The sequence below is a fragment of the Mesoplodon densirostris genome, chromosome 1 (genome assembly GCF_025265405.1).
Source record: "Mesoplodon densirostris isolate mMesDen1 chromosome 1, mMesDen1 primary haplotype, whole genome shotgun sequence".
Classification (NCBI taxonomy): domain Eukaryota; kingdom Metazoa; phylum Chordata; class Mammalia; order Artiodactyla; family Ziphiidae; genus Mesoplodon; species Mesoplodon densirostris.
In genome coordinates, this window is record NC_082661.1 from 237020903 (window position 1) to 237036725 (window position 15823).

General features: G+C 38.5%; 1 protein-coding gene and 1 pseudogene across 1 annotated transcript in view; one reads left to right on the forward strand and one right to left on the reverse strand.

Moving 5' to 3' along the window:
* Nucleotides 1-15823, reverse strand: part of DCHS2 (dachsous cadherin-related 2) — a 288245-nt gene that overhangs the window by 138067 nt on the left and 134355 nt on the right. The window contains exon 2 of the mRNA XM_060095313.1: nucleotides 6162-6353. Within this exon, the coding sequence (XP_059951296.1) occupies nucleotides 6162-6353 (192 nt within the window). The remainder of the gene's footprint in view (nucleotides 1-6161; nucleotides 6354-15823) is intronic.
* On the forward strand, nucleotides 12720-13205 carry LOC132487574 (peptidyl-prolyl cis-trans isomerase A-like; annotated as a pseudogene).

The following is a 15823-nucleotide window of genomic DNA, read 5'->3' on the forward strand; positions in this document are numbered from 1 at the left end:
TCCCTTCTTGAGCCCCTGCCACCAGGAACCCTCATGATGGGCAAGAAGGAGAAGACGGCCACCAGTATGGAGAAGAAGTTGTCCAAGTGCTGGGGAAGGAGGAGACCCTGAGGCTCTGATAGCCCATTTTTAAATGCTAGATGCTAAAAAATACTCAGACAATAGAAACACTGTGATCCCCCACTCACCAATGTTGAATGTGTCATTCTCTGCTCATTCTGAGAAAGATGAATTGATCCTATCACTACACAAACCTTTGAGTCCTGCATTTGGCACCCAAGACCTGGTAGCAAGTCAAATCATCAGGAGGCCCTTTAGGTCAAAGCAGGTATCAAATGGTAGCCTGGAAAACACAGCTAATTCTTCTTGGTGGTTTCCACAACAGTACAAGGGATTACATCCAGGGCAATGACACATATGCCTTTAACCTGGGCACACTCACATGGAGTAAGCTGTCACCATGAGGGATGGGGCCACACCCAGGCTGGGCTGCCAAAGATCCATAGCTCCCCAGGGGACCATATTCATCTGTGGAGGCTACTGGAAAAGTTCAACAAAGGCAGACAAACACACCCTGCATTCAAATAAACTCCAACTAAAGTCTGAGGAAGGAAGAAAAGGAAAATGGGTGTGGACTCAAGAGTACCCCTTGGGGAATAGAGCTCACTCCAAGAGCTGGCGTTTAGGCAGGTGTGGTTCTGAATCATTAGACACTGCTCCTTGGGGGTGTCTGTGATGAGGAATGGGAAGAGAGCCTGAAGGGCAATGATTTTGATTAACTGTACTTCTATGACACCTAGGTCAGAGAAGAGAAAACGTAAGTGAGACCAAAAAAAAAGTGAAACCCAAAGGTGATAACAAGCAGGGATCTGGGAAAGCTGGCATCCAGGAGCCCCTGGAGGGGGTTAAAGTGGCAGATGCTGAAGATGGGAGCATGATCACCATTGAACAAGAGCCCTCCACCACAGGCAACAGGAAGGAGGAAGAAGGTTCAGACAAAGCCAGTGGCCTCTGATGGAGCCAAGTCCTCATTCCAAAATCATACTGGTCCAAAAGCACAGGCTGCTCTACGTATATGGGGCTTGTTTGAAGCAGGTGACTGCCAGTTCATCCCCAATGACTTGTACTGCCTTGATTTCTACAAGATGGAAGAATGGAAGACTTTGGTGAGATGGATTCAAAAACAAAGAGCATCTGCAGGAGGTAAACTTGGAGAATGATGGAGATGAGTTAAAAGACTCAGAAGGAAGAGATAAAGATGAGGAAGATGATGACCAAAGAGGAAAGTGGGGAGGAGGGTGAAGAGGAGGAGCACATTGGTGGCACCTGACCAACAGTATGTGGACTCTGCCCAGGACTGAGCAGTACTGAGTGAAGTTTTCTTGGGATGCCGGGGCCTGACACAAAGGAAAAGAAAGTGCTGAGAGTAAGCCCATACCATGACCCAAACTTTCTTTGATGATTTAAGATGCTACTCTGGGCCAGAAGTTAAACTGAGTAGTGAATTCCCTGCATACGACTGAGTGTTATTTCCAAGAAATTGGAGTGAAACAAGGTGGCTGCAAAGATTTTCTTTTGTGTAGTCTGATGCATACCAGGGTTCAGGTCAGCCCTTTGCCATCCTCTCTGGAAAGACTCTGCACCAGGGCAGTGCATTGGCTGCATCTTCCTTTTCCGTATCCTGATGCTTTGACATCCAGGGCCTTGCTTGTCCTGGAGGGACTGCCAGGGGGTCAGGCGAGAATGCTTTTCCAATGTAAACCAACACTCCCAACCACCTCCTTTATTGGCTGTCACACTCTGGGCCACTATTCACCTGCCCTAATCACCCCACATCCAGGTACCAGATAACTAGAGACAGCCTTTATTCCACAGGCCACTGAAACTATTCTATCTAGCCAGTCTTAAGCCTGCTTATTCTGCCTCTCCCATTCCTTCCCTTGGAAACCACAATAAAGGTCCCTACCCAAAGTTTCCCTCTCCCCCTCTGCCTCTTGACTGACCCAGTGCTTCCCGTTGTGCACACACCATGTACACTCCCTCCCAGAATGTGGCATGCTCCTCCTCTTGGGATCTGTGAGTATAACAAACTGTTTTTTCAATGGCAGTTGTCTTCTTACTCATACCTGAATACTAATAAAATCTATGTTAAAACCAGGAAGGGTGCAGACCAGTTCCCATGTCTAACAGAGCTGAGCTTAGGATATCACCTCAACAGGAGAATGAGACCTGGAATATGAAGTACCCACAGGAAGGATGTTTCTATTCTAACAAAACTGGAATATGTTGTACTTTGTTAGAGGGTTTTCCATCTACAAAACAAGGAGTTTTTACAGAAGAATATTCTAAACATATAAACACTGTACAGAATATTCATGCACATCATCGTCTATAACAAAGTACCATAGCGGGATGGCTTATAAACAACAGAAACTTGTTTCTTACAGTTCTGGAGGCTAGAAGTATGTGATCAGGGTGCCAGTATGGCTGGGTTCTGGTGAAGGCCATAACTTCTTGCTGTGTCCTCAGACAGCAGAAGGGGTTAAGGAGATCTCTGGGACTTCTTTCATAAGGGCACTCATTCCATTCCTGAGGGCTCCACCTTCATGACCTAATCACCTTCCAAAGGCCTCACCTCCTAATATTATCACCTTGGGCTTTAGGATTTCAACATATGAATCTGAGGGGGACACAAACATTCAGACCATAGCAATCATGAACCTGAAGATTGTCTCTTCTTTGATTTCTAAAAACTAGCAAAAGCTGCTACAATGTCTGTAAACACTTTCTCAGTTATCCTGAAAATAAAATACCTTTTAACTGGAGAAAAAAAAAGCATCTCCTTTGTTCAATCTTGGAAAGCTTTATAGAGGGATGGTGTGGTTAAAGATGAACTAGAATTTGCAATAGAGACTGGAGAGCTGAGAGGGAAAGAAGGTATTCTTCATAGAGTAAGTGTGTAGAGTAGGCTCAATATGGAAACAGAAGGAAATAAGCAAGGAGGTTTAAATTAAATATCTAGGTTGATTTTTCATTCCACTGCCAATGCTCCTAATTAATGCACTACTTTTTGGCAGTAAAAAATTTCTGGCATAAAGTAATCTTATTTCTATTAAGATAATTTCTACATACACTTTTATAAAATCATCCAAAAAAACCAACTAATTAGAAACAGATGTTCAACTACTGCAGTATTGGATTTAAACTGGTTATGGACTCCTTTTACAATTGTCTCAAAGTCTATTAAGAATATATTTCTGAGCCTTGGGTAAATGTTTGTGTATGAATATATTGAGTTTTAAATAATCACATAGACGTGAATTAACCTAAGCTCCTCTGTTTACTCTTGCTTTGGTTTCCTACTTCTTTTCTTACATTGAAGCAAAAATTCCTGAAACCACATAGAGAGGGGTTGTTAAATCTAACCAAATACATCATGGTAATTTTATTAAGTTAAATGACTTTATTTTCATGTTTGCTTCCACATGATTACTTGTAATAAATATATTTAGACTCATTTTTCCCCATCAATTCATGTCTTAGGTAGGTAGCTTCTCCCACTAATTTCAAAAGAGAAAGATTAGACCAGAAAGGTGTTAGCAGTACCAATCTACACAAGTAAGTAGTAGGCAGATAAAAAAAGAAATAAGGAAAGTCTCCAAAATAGACTAAGTGAAAAAAATGTGTAGAACAGTGCATAGAGAAGACTGCCTTTGCGGTAATGTAATAAAAGTTGAATAAGCTGTTTCTAAAATGTACTTGGAAACGTAAATGGTCAAGAACAACCAAGGCAATCTTGAAAATGAAGGACAATGCTAAACAAATACATGATATCATGACCTATTATAAAGATAAAGTAATTAAGAGAATATGGAGTTAGTACAAAGGTAGACAAAGAGGTCAGAAATAAGGTGTCCAGAAATAGTCACACACATATACAGTCAAGTGATTCATGACAAATGTGACACTACAGCACAGTGAGGGAAGAGTGACCATTTCAGTAAATGGTGCTGAGTCAACTGAATATCCATATTGCGAAAAACTAAATGTTCCTCCCACTAGATTGAAAGAATAAGTGTAAAAAGTAAAGCAATAAAATTTTTGGAAGAAAAAACAAGAGAATACCTTCATGTCCCCAAGGTAAACAAATACTTCTTAAAAGTACAGGAAAAGTGTTAGCTGTAAAGGGAAACAAATGGCTAAACTGAGTTTAATTAGAATTAAGAATTTCTGTTCCTCGAAAGATTCCACTAAGGGAGTGAAAATGTAAGCCACAGAACTGGACAAGATAGATGCATAAATATATCCAACAAAGGGCTTCCATTCCAAAAGTGTAAAGAATTCATACAAATCAATAACAAAGAGAAGCCAATAGTACAATAGAAAATGGGTAAAGAATTAGACACTTCACAAAACAAGTTATACAAATAGCCAATAAATATATGAAAAAGTGCTCAATTCATCAATCATCAAAGAAACGCAAAGTGAAACTCTAATGTGATACGCTACTTCGCAGGTGCAGAACTGCTATAAGTAAAAAGACATTAAATACCAAATGTTGGGGAGGAAACTGAAATTGGTGCGAGTATAAACTGGTACAACTATTTTGAAAAGTTGTTTGATTTTCTTATGACATAGCAATTCCATTCCTAAGTATATACCCAATATAAATGCCTATATTTTTTCAATAAATTACATGTATAACATAGTTAATAGAAATACTATTTGTCATAGCCTAAAATGGATTCCATCAATTACAAAACAGATTAAAAATTATTGTAAATTCACATAAAAGAATAATATAAACCAATGAGAATGAATGAACTATTGCTACACGCAACAGCAAGAATGATGCTCACAAATAATGCCCTGTAAAAGAAACAATAAAAACACATACTGTATGAATCCATTCACTGAAAGCTTAAAAATAGGCAAATAATGTTTGGTATTAGAAGTCAATAATGATTATCCTTAAAGGGCGGGAAGGATGGTCACAGTAAGGGGTCGAGAGAGGGGCTTCCAGGATACTGGTAATGTTTTTTCATCTGTTTCTATGTATGTTTTCATTCTGCAAAAATCCATTGAGCTGTACACTTATCATTTGTGCAATCTTCTGCATGCACTTTATAAGTTAGTTTAAAAGTTTACCCAAAAAAGACATAAAAGCCAAATTGAAGGTGCCCCCACTGATCCAAGATGGGTCAATTAATATGAACATCAGAAAGGATAAGGTCAGTAACATACAACACATAACAAATATACAAAAAATACAAGAATTTATAACCAAACTAGGAAAAAATCATCAGTCATGTTTGGAGATGGTAAACGCACCAACTCATTATTCTAAAAACTGATAAAGTGAAAGAATCAAGCATTATACTGCCTTTCCTGTATGAATTATATTTCAGTGTAATCAAATAGTTGATGAGAGAACATTCTTCTTAGTTGAAGTATTTCAGATAATAAATGCAAAAGGAAAGACAGAATTCAAGAATCACCCTACTGCAACCCTTAATGAAATAATGGTATGTGTCTGCTGATGTAATAAGAAGCACAGAGCACCACCTATACAATGCCAAAACTAATCAGTCTCTGGCTCAAAATGCCAGTTTATAGGAACTATGATAAAAGAACACATTAAGTGAATCCTAAGGATGTAATCAGCCACATTGAGAATATAGAAAATTTACAAGACAATTGATCTGATTTTTTTCTAAAAATAAATACCGTAGGAGAAAAGGTAAGGGGGGGGAGTGGGGGACTAACTGTTACAAATTGAAATTTAAGGAATACAGCAATCAAACCCATTCATGGACTTATTTGGATCTTGATTTAAACATGCCAACTATTTCAAGACATTTTTAGGTAATCCAGTAAATTTTAAATGGAATGGATATTAGATATTATTACAGAATTACTGTTAATGTACTATAGTTGTGTTTTTAAAAAGTCATTACCTGTTAGAGATATTATTGAATTATTTGCAGATGAAATGATATAAGGTCTGGTATTTGCTTCCAAACACTCCAGCAAAGGAAAGAGGTAGTGATTTATGAAACAAGATTGGCCAGTTGTTGATTACTATAATCCTTGGTATTCTCTAATACACACACAGTGGTTCACTTTTGAATATGTTTAAAATTTCATACATAAAGACTTACCCCATCCTTAGCTTTCACCAAGAGATCGTAGGTGGCTGGATCCCTTTCCCTGTCGATATCTTGAGAAACACAGATTTGCCCATCATGTGGGTCTATCTGGAATGCTTGAGGTGCTTCATAGCTTTGGAATCCAGCATAAAGAGAATATTCAACAAAGCCATAGAGTCCTGCATCTGCATCGGAGGCTTTTACCTGCGAGACAGGAGGGTGATCAGTGAGGAAAGAGAAATGTTAGTGTCACCTTTCAATGGATCATGAATCACTATCCTGATGTGCACAGCCAAGTAGCCCGCATAGCTATTCACAAAGTGTAGGCTTTGGTTTCCTCTCTCTCTTCTCTTACCTTCTGTGACAACTCACCCTCACTCTCCTCCTCCCTTTGTGAGGTCTCCTTTTCTATTCCTATACTTTCACGTGATCTCTGAAAGTGTGAGTTCCTTGGTCCATTTGCCTTCTTATTCCACTCACTACACCTAAGTGATCTCATCCAATCTCAAGGATTTAAATCCATATACTAACCACCTGATAACATACCTGTGGATTCCCACTCATACCAAAGCCCTTCAGGTGATGGGCTCAATGCTTGCCCTCACCCTTTCAGAGCAACAAGAGAAGGACAAGGAAATCAGGCACAATTACTAGTAATCCAACCCAACTGACAGAATTCACCCTGGAGCATGAGATCTGAACTTCCCAAGCCAGATTTCCTTCCAGGGGTAATGCTCCCATCAGAGCCCCAACAGTCATGCAGACTGAACACTACACAGAGGTGCCCTGTCCAGTGGCTGCATGGGGGTGAAATCCAGCCAGTGCTCTGCTTTGCCAACAGGTGCACTTACATGGAGCTGTAACTGCACAGAGGAAAGGGCACCTTTCTCTTTGACCATAAATACCATTTATGTTAGCAGTTGTCATATGCGTGGTAGGAAAGATGAAGCAAGTGGAATTATGAAAACACTTAACTGATTTATACTAACTATGGGAGTATACAGTGAGAAATACAACAGGCTATTTATAAAACTCAACATATTCTTGAGCTCATAGGCTTGGTATAATTCTTTTGATTTGCAACCTAATTAATAGTAACAGCAAATATCTAAATAGAACTTGCAATAAAAGAAGCACCTTAAGGGAAGATTGACCAAAAGAAGAAGAAGAAGGAGAAAGAAGAGGAGGTAGAGGAAGAAGGAGAAAGAAAAAAAAGTAAAAGAACTATATGCTACAGAACAGGTACTATTCTAATCGCTAAACATATATTACATATTTGTAACCTATAATGAATTCCATTTTACAGATGAGAAAAGTCAGGCTCAGGGAACTAAAGTAACTTGCCAAAGATCACATAGCTAAAAAGGGTCAAAACTACGATTCAAATCCAGGCAGTTGAACAGCAGACTACACACTCCTAATGATCATGCTATCCTGCCTCTTGTGTCACGACTTGTCGTTTCATCATTTCATCCTTTATTTACTGAAAGAACACTCCCCAAATCCCCTGACCTTCCTTCAGGGAAGAACTTGCTAGATCAGGTGTAACATCATTCCAAGTAACTGTTTACCTCATATGCATGTGGCTTTCTCACCAGAGTATCATTAACATGAAAAAAGGCAACTGACAGTGATGCCTGTGCTCTTGAGTCTTAGCTGAACCTTCTATTCCCCATGGCCACATTCCAACTGAGTTCCAAATGATAGAAAAATCAATAACAAATTATATCTGTTTGGGGTCAGGGAGAGAAGTATAATAGTTAACTTTTATTTCATTTGTGGCAATATTTATTACTTTTATGACTTGACTCATAAAGTAGAAACACAGCTCTTCAGAGGCTCTTGTAACTTGGCTATATCACCTTCTGTTTTTTTATATTGCTGTTGTCTTCTGACCACCTGGTCAAGCCTGTCCCTTTATTAAAATGTTGAGAATAAAAAAAAAATTATACCATGTGCAACTTGGTATAATTTTAGATGAAAAAATTTTTGATTCTTACGTCCCATTGTTCTCCTAATATGTGATCATGAGACCTGTATTGTTGAAATGTCTTTCCTGGTCTACTGTTACAGATACTGGAATTTTCTGACTCAGTGTTTACCCTCCCCTGGAGTATTAAACTGAAAGGTGTGTCTTAAAAAAAAAAAGTGATGGACACTGAAAATAAAAGAATTAAGCAGATCAATTCAGAGAGTTCAATGTCCAACTAACAGACGTTCCATAAAATGAGTACAGAGACAATGAAAGAAAGGAGCAGCTCTTGTTTGGTTCATAGGCCCCCAAAGCCACTACGATAGGGGAGAAGGAGAGAGTGGAAGAGGCACCCTGGTTTTTAGCTTCCTCAGCCCAGAAGTTAGGTTCAGCTTACATTTCACTGGCCAGAGCTAGTTACATGGCCCCAACCTAACTCAGAGGGAGACTGGGAAAAGTCAAGGATCTCATAGGCACTTGGTGAATACTGTCTCTGCCACAAGTGCAACTTCATCTCCATAGGAAGTCACACATATAAGATTATGTAAGTCACCAAGTGGCCTCTCTATGTAGTGAAATTTAAGTAAGTGGAAAGTCATACCCTGAGAAGTCTCCCCAGTGTTATCCTACTACAGATTTCATTTTGGCAGTCCTACATATTTCTGTCAGGCTTTTTGGAGGGAGGTGAGATAGAAGACAATCACCTACAATACCTACTGTTCTCAATTAAATCTAGATTGAAAAAATATCTACTTTTCATCAATACAATGTACATGCAGAAGCTACACCTTAATTATTATGCTGCCCAAATGAAACTCCATCCCAATAACATGTTCAACAAGCACAAGTTCTCAAGAAGCCTGCCCCTTCGTCCTACTATATCTTGAGCATATAACTAGAATTTGACTTTGGGGGTTATCTGTGTAGCCTAGCTCAATCAGGGGCAAGTTTGCCCCCATGAAGACATTTGGCACTGTTTGGAGACAGTTTTGATTGTCACAACTGGGGAAAGGGTGCTACTGGCATCTAGTGAGTTGAAGCCAGAGATGCTGCTAAACCATGAGGAGAACAGACTCCACAACAAAGAATTATCTGGCCCCAAATATCAATAGCACTGAGGTTGAGAACCCCTGCACCTGATGAAATGCTTAACAACTGGCAATATTATCTCCCTCTTTAGTTTTTTTCAGCTGATGACACAGTCTTTAAAATTTATCTTCACTCTCATCTATCACATGTTCATGGGCAAAATTATTCATCCTGTGCAACCAGCTAACATGTTTGTGAGTTATTCTTCTTATCAGATGGGCTGAATCAGGAAATCCACAAACTTCCCCACTACAAAGAGCTAAATTCCAAGTACATTTGGTCTACTCCATTCTGTCAGCTGTTAATTATTTAGTAGCCTCACGTTCCCAAAGACACCAAATATATCTTCTAAAACCATATGGTATTCTCAATAACTTTGGCTTGATTGGAAGATAAATACAATGATGTTTAAATTCTAAAAATGCATTCTCTGCCTGTAATAGCACATATTAACAAATAATGTGGCTTATATAAAACAAGTTTCTTTATTTCCACTTTCAAGACCTTTTTTGTCATCTGGACTTTTGGCAAAGCAAAATGTATGGAGTCAAAAGTAGGATAAGAGTACCGATCTCAATTTACGTTAGCCATTCAGATCCTGAGTTTCAGAATTATGAAGTTAAAACGTATTCCTCCTTGTTTTTACTCAACTCCCTAAAAATATTGGCCTAATATACCAGAACAGCATTTTCTACCCATTAATAATTGGTTTTGAGTGTCTACATATAATTTGGCATTTTTAAGAGGTCTACATTTTCCAGTTTCTATTGACGTACACATAAAACTTAGATAATTTGAAATAAGAGAAAATGGAAATGGCTTTGCCAAATCTTCAAGAGAAAATCCTGATTAGTAAGTAAATAAGCCCAGTGGGCCCTTTGTTCAGAGATAGCAGCTTAAATCAAAGAAAGAAGTATTTGGTCAGAGTCTATTATCACAATCTTATGGTGCTAAACTGGGGATCTAGAGGAGATCTTGAGAGGATCTTATCCTTGAATCTACTCAACGAGCCACATTACAGCACCCTCAATGCCATCCTTGTATTCCTCCTCTCAATCTCAATTTATCTGCTTTTGACTGAGAGGAATTTGATAATTTTTACTTTAAACTTATTCTCAGAACTGTTCTCCCTTAGTTTGATCTTTCACAAATTTAATGGAGACATTATAAAGATGCAAGAAATTAATAAAATATTGATATCTGCCTGATTCCATTATTAGCTTCCTGAAATTTAAAGAATTTTTACCACTTCCTTCATTTTAACATCTGGTTAAGGATTTTTCCATATGAATGTGTCACGGAGACAGGGACAAATTGAGAACACTGGCTCTTGAAAACATGTTTTCATATTCTTCAAACAGATTGGATCTATTTGCCTTCCCATCACCAGCATAGCCTCCCTCTACTTCAGAAGGTATCCTCTTCAACAACTGGGCACCAGCCCAGCCAATCACATTGGCACCCTGAAACCCAAAAGTCAACCCAGAGTCACAGATAGGGTGATATATTGTTAGCAACACTGTCCTTTACCTGTTGCTGGGCAATCACATCACACTTAATTCAGTGATGTCTGTACAAAAGCCTCAGAGCCCAATCAAAAAAGTGAGTGATAAACAAAAAAAGTCCTAGGGGAAAAAAAAAGTGGCTGCACTTAAAATTTAAAATTAAATAATTCACTTTAATTTGTTCTTATTGTAATTTCCAAAATTTCTATCATGAGCATAAAGAAAAAAAGGAGAAAAAGTAATCACAAAATAACTTCTTACATTGAAGTGCTTGGTCAACCATGGATCCTACAGCTAAAACAGGATTATAATATTTCAGTGGAAGCTGGATTCAGGATTGGGGACCACATGGAATCAAGTATGCCACTCTCTGAATACAATTTTGGCAAGTTCACCAACGACCAAGTCTAACAATCAAGGCTGGGCCCTTATTTTCTACAACACTCAGCTGCTCACCACACAGTGAATTATCTTCTCACTGAAACACTTCCTCATCAGACACCACACTGTGACTCTCTTTCTCCTCCTACACCTCACTGACCCCCTTCAGTTTTGTTTACTGCCTCTGTGTTCTCTTTCTGACCTCTGAATACTGTAGTGCCCTGGAGCTCAGTCTTAGGGCCACTTCCCTTTTCAATCCACAGTCATTGCTTGTATCAGGCTGAAAGGTGGTCCCCAAAAAGACTTGTCTGCCTTCTAATCCCTGGAAACTGTGGATTTTACTTTATTTTACAAAAGAATGAATATTACCTTATATTGCCAAAGATGTGATTAAGGATTTTGAGAGGAGTTTATCTTGGATTACCCAGATGAACCCTTAATCCAGTGACAAGCGTCCTTATGAGAAAGAGGCAGAGATATCCCACAGATAGAAGAGGAAGCAATGTGGCCATGTAGGCAGAGACTGGAGTGATGCAGCTACAAGTCAAGGAGCACTTTACAGGTAGCAGAATCTGGAAAAAACAAAGAAGGGATTTTCCCTTAGAGCCCCCAGAGTGGCCAAGGCCCTGCTAGATTTTGTACTTCTAACCTCCAGAACTATGAGCAACAACAATTTCTGTTGTTTTAAGCCACAAAGTTAATGGTTATTTGTTATAGAAGTCCTAGGAAACTAATACATACCCTGAGTGATCTGACCCAGGCCCAGGGCATTAAACCAACATATATTCCCCCAATACTTGGACTTGTGCCCCAGATTCATGCATCATCCAATTACTCCTCCTCTCAAGTGATTAATAGGCACTTCCAATGTACTACGACCAAACAGACCTCTTAATTCCCACTGCTCCAAAATCTGCTGTCCTCCCAGTGTTTTTAGTGAATGGCACCACCATTCACTTATTGTTTTGGCAGCCAAAGAGATACTCCTGAAAGGACAACAAATCATGTCACTCTCCTGCTCAGAATCTTCCAGTGGCTTCTCATACTCATAAAATCCAGCTCTTTCATTTGACCTCTTCTCTGACCTCACCTCCCACTTCTCTCTGACTCACTCACTCCCCTCTGGATACACTGATCTCCTTGATGAATTCACCAGCTTGTATAACTTACTCCCTCACTTCTTTCAAGTCTCTGCAAACACCACCTAATCCCCCCAGAGGCCTTTCCTGATCACCTTACACTAGAGTGTCACCCTCACCTCTGCCATCCTCTGTCCTTGCTTTGCTTTTCTTCAGAGCACTTATCTCTATACTTCATTATATGTTTTTATGTATTTGCTTATGTAATATTTGTCTTCCCCACTGAAATTACATCGCTCTTGCTCCCTGCTACATGCCCCGCACCCACAACAGTAGTACCTGGCTCAAGATGAAGATGCTCTAAAACTTTGTTGCAGGAATGAAGGAATCTAATATTGTACATAAAATGCAAGCATGTTTTAGAAATAGCTTTTATAACTAATCTAATCTATTTTGACTTTAGAAAAATTGCATAAGGATAAGAACAAGATAGCTTTACAGATACCAGGGCCACCCTCCTGGAGCTTCATGGCACTGCCCAGCCATGGTCACCCCCACCATTCTCTTTGACATGGCCACCGCCAGTGAGCTCTTGGGGCCAAGTCTCCTTTGAGTTGTTTCCAAACAAATTCCCAAGGACAAGCAGAACACTTTTGTGCTCTGAGCACTCGTAAGAAGGAATTTGTTATAAGGGCTCCTGCTTTCAAAGAATTATTCCAGGGTTCATGTTCCAGGGTGGTAACTTCACATGCCATTATAGCACTGGTAGCAATTCCATGTAAGGGAGAAATTTGATGATGACAATATTATCCTGAAGCATAGGGACCCGGGTATCTTGTCCATAGCAGTGCTGTACCCAACATTAATGGTTCCAAGTTTTTCATCTGCACTGCCAAGACACAGTGGCAAGCATGTGGTCCCTGGCAAGGTGAAAGAGGGCATGAATATTGTGGAAGCTATGGAATGCTATGGGACTAGGGGTGGCAAGACCAGAGAAAACATCACCGTTGCCCACTGTGGACAACTCTAATAAATTTCACTTGCGTTTTATCTTAACCACCACACCATTCCTTCTGCAGCTCAGGAGAGCACCCATCATCCCTGTCTGCATGCATCATCCTATAATCTCTGTCTCCTCACTGCACTTCTTTGGGTTCCATATTTTCCTTGTCCCCCTCCAAGTCTTGCTGGACTGCAGAGTTAAGATTATGATTATGAAATAAAAATTAAACAACAACAACAATTACAGAACAAGATATTTCATAACACCCATCAAACACTTATTGAGGAATATTTTTTTATTCCTAAAACACAATCCATTAATCAATCTATATCATCATAGAATAAAATCCAAAATGCTGAAACTTGCAAAAGAAAAAGAAAACTATCCTCAGTCATGTGGAACTATTCAGAAATTGGAAACAGAACTGTATTTTATTTTCATTTTTTAAAATGTATTTTCAGAGAAGTCGATAGAGCTGTTAGATGAATAAACTGACTATATTCTCTCAAGTTACAATTTAAAAAAAGGATACTTTTCTGATAATGTTTTTATTGCCTTAACTGAGGAATGGGATTAAAAGACCATTAATCCTACTACTTATTGCCCTTCTCCCCACATCCCCCCCCAAAAACAGCCAAAGGAAATGTTGTGAAAAGAGACCAGTGGGTAGGGGTGGGATGGTAACTTGTTTTATAAGTTATTACAAAGTGTTAAATTAAAAAAACAGTGTGATCTCAAAAAAAAAAAGGAGAGAATTAGCAGGCAGTTCAGTAGAACACAAAAGTAAGACCTGAAAAAGACCTTGGTAAACTTATTTTATTTTTTTATATATTACAAAAAAAAATCATAAACCACTGAGAAATGTGGGTTTATCCACATAAGTTGCTAGAAAACTTGGCAAAGTACATGGGGAAAAAATCAAGTTTGCTATTAACCTCACACCAAAATAAATTCTACACAGATATGTTAAATGTAAGTAATGAAATCATTTAAAGCACAATGAATGTATAGGGGAATTCTTGGCTGATTCTTACATTGGAAAGAAATTTCAGAGCAAAAAGGAATTACAAAACTAAAACAGATGGACAGAAATCATAAAGGGAGAAGTCAATACAATGACTACATAACCGTTTAAAACTCCACTATGTCAAAAATACAACACACAAAAAAATTTCAATGAAAATAAGTTATGACATCTGTAAGAAATGTAAAAAAATAGTTAATATGGAAATATATTTTTAAAAATAAAAATACTGATTTCCCATTACAAAAATTTAGACAAAGGACATAAACAATTCACAGAAGAATAAATGTGTGTAAGATTTTCAACCTCACTAGTAGTGAAATAGGTGAAAAATAAAATAATATGTTTCAAGTACAGACAATTATTAAAAATGGTGACCATTAAAATAATTGGCAACTATTAAATTAATAGCAAATTGGCAATCATTAAAATAATATATTAAGTGTGGCAAAGATGAAATAAATATGCTCTTTTTTTAAAAAAAAAACGTCTTTATTGGAGTATAATTGCTTTACAATGGTGTGTTAGTTTCTGCTTTATAACAAAGTGAATCAGTTATACATATACATATGTTCCCATATCTCTTCCCTCTTGCTTCTCCCTCCCTCCCACCCTCCCTATTCCACCCCTCTAGGTGGTCACAAAGCACTGAGCTGATTTCCCTGTGCTATGCGGCTGCTTCCCACTAGCTATCTATTTTACATTTGGTAGTGTATATATGTCCATGCCACTCTCACTTTGTGCCAGCTTACCCTTCCCCTCCCCGTATCCTCAAGTCCATTTTCTAGTAGGTCTGTGTCTTTATTCCCATCTTGCCCCTAGGTTCTTCATGACCTTTTTTTTTTTTTTTTTAGATTCCATATATATGTGTTAACATATGGTATTTGTTTTTCTCTTTCTGACTTACTTCATGCTGTATGACAAACTCTAGGTCCATCCACCTCAATACAAATAACTCAACTTTGTTTCTTTTTAAGGCTCAGTAATATTCCATTGTATATATGTGCCACATCTTCTTTATCCATTCATCTGTTGATGGACACTTAGGTTGCTTCCATGTCCGGGCTATTGTAAATAGAGCTGCAATGAACATTTTGGTACATGACTCTTTTTGAATTATGGTTTTCTCAGGGCATATGCCCAGTAGTGGGATTGCTGGGTCATATGGTAGTTCTATTTTTAGTTTTTTAAGGAACCTCCATACTGTTCTCCATAGTGGCTGTATCAATTTACATTCCCACCAACAGTGCAAGAGGGTGCCTTTTTATCCACACCCTCTCCAGCATTTATTGTTTGTAGATTTTTTGATGATGGTCATTCTGACCGGTGTGAGATGATATCTCACTGTAGTCTTGATTTGCATTTCTCTAATGATTAATGATGTTGAGCATTCTTTCATGTGTTAGTTGGCAATCTGTATATCTTCTTTGGAAAAATGTCTATTTAGGTCTTCTGCCCATTTTTGCATTGGGTTGCTTGTTTTTTTTTTACATTGAGCTACATGAGCTGCTTGTAAAGTTTGGAGATTAATCCTTTGTCTGTTGCTTCATTTGCAAATATTTTCTCCCATTCTGAGGGTGTCTTTTCATCTCGTTTATAGTTTCCTTTGCTGTGCAAAAGC